The sequence below is a fragment of the Cryptosporidium bovis genome, assembly GCF_009768925.1.
Source record: "Cryptosporidium bovis isolate 45015 chromosome Unknown contig_14, whole genome shotgun sequence".
In the NCBI taxonomy this organism is placed as follows: domain Eukaryota; phylum Apicomplexa; class Conoidasida; order Eucoccidiorida; family Cryptosporidiidae; genus Cryptosporidium; species Cryptosporidium bovis.
Window position 1 is genome coordinate 143,150 of NW_027125045.1, and position 4,345 is coordinate 147,494.

Consider the following 4,345-nt stretch of genomic DNA (forward strand, 5'->3'; position numbering starts at 1 on the left):
AAAAAATCATTTAAATAAATCAAAACTCACATATTTACCTAAAAATATAAATTATATTAATAACCTTTTTACTTTTTTTTAGATCAATAAATATTAAATGTCGCGTCTATCAAAGAGGTCAATGAGGACTCGGAAAAAAATGTCGCATGTATTTTGGAATTCTCAAAAAATATTTAAAAAAATAAAGATATAATGGATGAATCAAAAGATTATATGGATGGGTGTGGAAATTATGTTGATAATATTCTCTGGAGTAGTTCTGATGAAGACCAGGAATCAAGAAGTGAAATAGATGAATACCACTCCCCAAGATTTGGGGAACCAGATGATTGTGAAGAAAATATAGGCGACCATGAAGAGTTGAATTTCACACTAAGCAATGATGAAAATATAGACTTTGAAAATAATATAGCATCAAGTGTCGATGAATATAACTATTTAGAAATTGACCAAAATACATTGGAAAATAAACAACCTTCAGATTGGAATGCATTTGGAGAAAACAGTTCCAACAGAGAAAATCCTACGGAAGAAAATATAGATGAGAATTCTGATAAAAAGTACGCAAATGTGGTTGAGTTAGAGAAAAATGAAAATAATTCGTATAATGTAACCACAAACGATCTAAACTCCAGAGAAAGTGAAGCAAAGGAAAATATGTTTAATAGTAATATAAGTGGAGATGATACAATGTTTGAACTTTATGTGGGTGAAACAAATGACAAAATATCTTACTCTGAATTACAATCACAAGTCAAATCTCTATTGGAAATTTCAAACAAACACCAGGAGGAAGTACATGCTGAATTAGACAGTTTAATTTCTGAAAACGAAACGTTGAGAAATGAAATTGAATTACTAAACGCTAAACTAAAAGAGAGTGATTTAAATACTTCAAAATTTAAGCTTGATTCTATTGCACTTTCTGCCCAACTTCCTTTTCTAAAAAGTATAACTATGTTGGATGACGACAAAGAAGAGTTAAATTCACTTAGAGATAAGGTCAAAATACTTGAAACAAAGTTAAATGAAGCAGAAAATGAAATAGAAAATTACAAAGCTTCAAAAGAAAAGGTTTCTGACCTTGAAAATGAATTGAAAAGAGTAACTAATGAATTTTCAGAATTAGAAAAATTTCAAACTGAACAACTAAGAGTGGCAGACAATGAAATTATAGCTTTGACTGAAGCCAAGAATAAAATATTTAGGGATTTGCATAAAGTTATTAGAGAAAATGAATCTCTAAAATTAACGAAGACTGTTATAAAGAGAATTGAATCATATTATAAAAATGAAAATGAATTGGTCTTACCAAATATAGAAAATGAATTGAACGAATCAATTTCTGAGTTTAAAGAGAATAGTGATGTTTCTGACCCCAATATTATCAAGTCTGCGTTTGACATTTGTCAGTCTATTATTCCCAGGCTTGCTTTTGATATTGCAGAAGAAATTGTAATTTCACATAATGATTCAAATGAGGCTAATTTCAAAAATAAAAAAAGAACACCACTCGGAAAAAAAAATATATCGATTCAAGTAGGTTTCCCACTTGTAAGCAATGGAGCATTTGGGACTACGGAGATCGACTCAATATCGTTAAGAAGTGAATTGTTAACATTGAGAGGTGAAAATAGCAAACTGAAGAAAGAAAATCAAAAGTTGAAGCAAGACATATTCTTAATTAAAAGAGTTAGGAAGACAAAAGGAGTTAATGGTGGTCTTCAAACAGGAATTGTCAATCAAACAGTTGATAGTTTTGATAGCAAGCAAAAAGAAGAATATATGTTAAATGGGATTAAATGGTTGACGTCAGTTGTTAATGAAATTGATGAACTTGAGCAAAGATGTAATAAGATAAAAGGAGTTAATAACCAATCTAGCGACAACAAAAATTCTACAGGCTATAATTCAACAGTAGCATCATTTGAGGAAATTGAAAATATCAAATCAAATGATACTTCCTTGAAAACAGAGAATACATTGAATAAGGAATTGAATATGTTAAGGGAAAAGTTAGTTAGCGAAGGTTTACTTGAAAAGGACTAAAAGAAAATTACATACCTTTTTCATTTTGATAGAATTAATTATTGGTAAAGCGTCTTGGGTATAGGAGATGAAATGTCCCGTTTTATAGGGCTACAGGCATCTACAAGCCAGGATAGAAATTCATTATCATTGCATGCAACCTGCTCCAATTTTTCAAGAGTCTGTTCATGATACCAATTTAACCAATCTAATTCTTCATTAGAAAGTAGTTTTATGTCGATCAAATTTTTTTGAATAGGAACAAATGTTAGGGGGCTGAATGCCAGATAATTACCAAGTTTTTTGTACTCATTACCAATTTTTGCCTCCACTATTTCTACTAAATTTTCTATTCTTATTCCAAATTCGCCTTCTTCATAATACCCAGGTTCAATGGAGACCACTGCCCCTTTTTCTAATTTAGGAATTTCCTTAAATGATCCACTTCTATATGAAATTGACCAAGGTCCTTCATGAACAGATAAAAAAGAACCGACTCCATGTCCAGTTCCATGTAAGTAATCTAATCCAGCCTCCCAAAGACTGCTTCTAGCAAGAACATCAATTGCCATCCCGGTTGTCCCTTCTGGAAAAACAGTCTTATGTAGTCTAATAAAACCTATCAATACGCGTGTGTAACTCTCTATATGTTTATAAGAAGGTTTCTCCCCATTCTTACTAAATAAAAATAGGCTTCTTGTTACATCAGTTGTTCCGGTGTTGTATTGGCCACCAGAATCACACAAATACATTCCAGGCTCAATCTTCGAAGATTTAAATTCATCAGGACGATAATGTATGATTGCACCGTTTTCACCCATTGAAGAAATTGTTGAAAAACTGGGATACACAAAACTGTTTTGTTGTTTTCTAAATTCCAGCAGCTTCTGGGCTAGATCCCATTCAGTTAATCCACTATTAAATAGTGATCCATCTTTAGACGACTTATCCAAATAGTGTAAGAATTTGCTAAGTGCTAATCCGTCTAGAATATGACACTCCCTCATTCCACTTAACTCAACCTCATTTTTGACTCCACGTAATAAAACTACTGGGGATTCAGACTTGATTAGAATATTGGCTTCGTCAATAAATTTAATTAACTCCTTGAAACCTCCAAATAAACACCATTTTTCTTTATTATTAAAACACTTAAACAATGTAATCATTGTTTCAATATTGCTGGATTCTTGAGGGAGCCAAATTTTGTCCGTGACTTGTTCATTATCTAAACAAATTTTTTTTATCGAGTGCTCCAACTCTTGATATATACAATCAATTGGAAATATTGTTATTCTGTCCGGAAATTCCTCTAATAATTTTCCCTTGCAGTCATTTATCTTTTCCGTGTTTACAAACAATTTAATTCCAAAATCGATATCACAATCCTCGGAAGATTCAAAATCACCGATAATTTCGATGAGTAAAAAAGAGAGAAATACAGGTGTGAAATCAATATCAGAACCTCTTAAATTAAGTATCCAAGAAATTTCTGTTAAGTCGCTAATATACAACAACCTTGCACCTTTGCTCTTCATTGAAGACAGCAACTTCGCAATCTTAGATTTAGATGTTTCACCAGTATATTTAATATCGTGAACGTAAATATTATTGCTATTATCGAACTTAATGTCGTTAATTGGACGTATTTTGTCAACGATATTTGTATTTAATAATTTTATTTTAAAGTTATTTCTTTTATCGAGACCAAATTTTTCAATGTAGTTACTTAGTGCTACAAATGCAAACCAGGAAATTACGTCAGTATCAACTCCTAAAACTCCATTAAAATTACACACATCCAATATTTCAATAATATCGTAAAAAAATCCTTTTTTTATTAGTCGTACCTCATATTCTGGACTTGCTGCTTTTTTAGCCTCAACAATATATCTACCATCAACGATCAGATATGCATCAGTTTTTGTTATTAGGCAAGTTCCTTGTGAACCATAAAATTCAGTCATGAACTCACGACGCATATACTTCGAAGGCACGTATTCTGACATATGTGGGTCACTAGTATGAATTATATAGGCATCTAAGCCATATTCTTCCATAACGCAACGAATTTTTTCCAACTTTTCTTCCTTATTCAATCCTGTCATTTTTTAAAAACAAAAACCCAAAAAAAAGTAAAATACAAAAAATCAAATTTTTCTTCAATTAAATGCAAGAAATGATAGAGAAACTACATTTACTAGTTTTTTTTTTGTGGCGGGAACAACACGAAATTTTGTTAAAATAATAAATTATGTGCACTACTACCTATCGCGGAAAAACAACTTAGCACATTATTTTTAGTTGTTTTTATATT

The 4,345-nt window shown here is 31.2% G+C and overlaps 2 protein-coding genes across 2 annotated transcripts; one reads left to right on the forward strand and one right to left on the reverse strand.

Annotated features, from left to right (window-relative positions):
* Positions 1–192: 192 nt before the first annotated feature.
* On the forward strand, positions 193–2,049 carry FG379_000662 (uncharacterized protein; the record flags this gene model as incomplete). The annotated part of the gene is made up of 1 exon (XM_067326072.1): positions 193–2,049. One exon carries the CDS (start codon positions 193–195, stop codon positions 2,047–2,049), a length of 1,857 nt encoding a protein of 618 aa, XP_067182458.1.
* Positions 2,050–2,087: 38 nt separating this feature from the next.
* On the reverse strand, positions 2,088–4,136 carry FG379_000663 (aminopeptidase; the record flags this gene model as incomplete). The annotated part of the gene is made up of 1 exon (XM_067326073.1): positions 2,088–4,136. One exon carries the CDS (start codon positions 4,134–4,136, stop codon positions 2,088–2,090), a length of 2,049 nt encoding a protein of 682 aa, XP_067182459.1.
* Between the last annotated feature and the right edge of the window lie 209 nt (positions 4,137–4,345).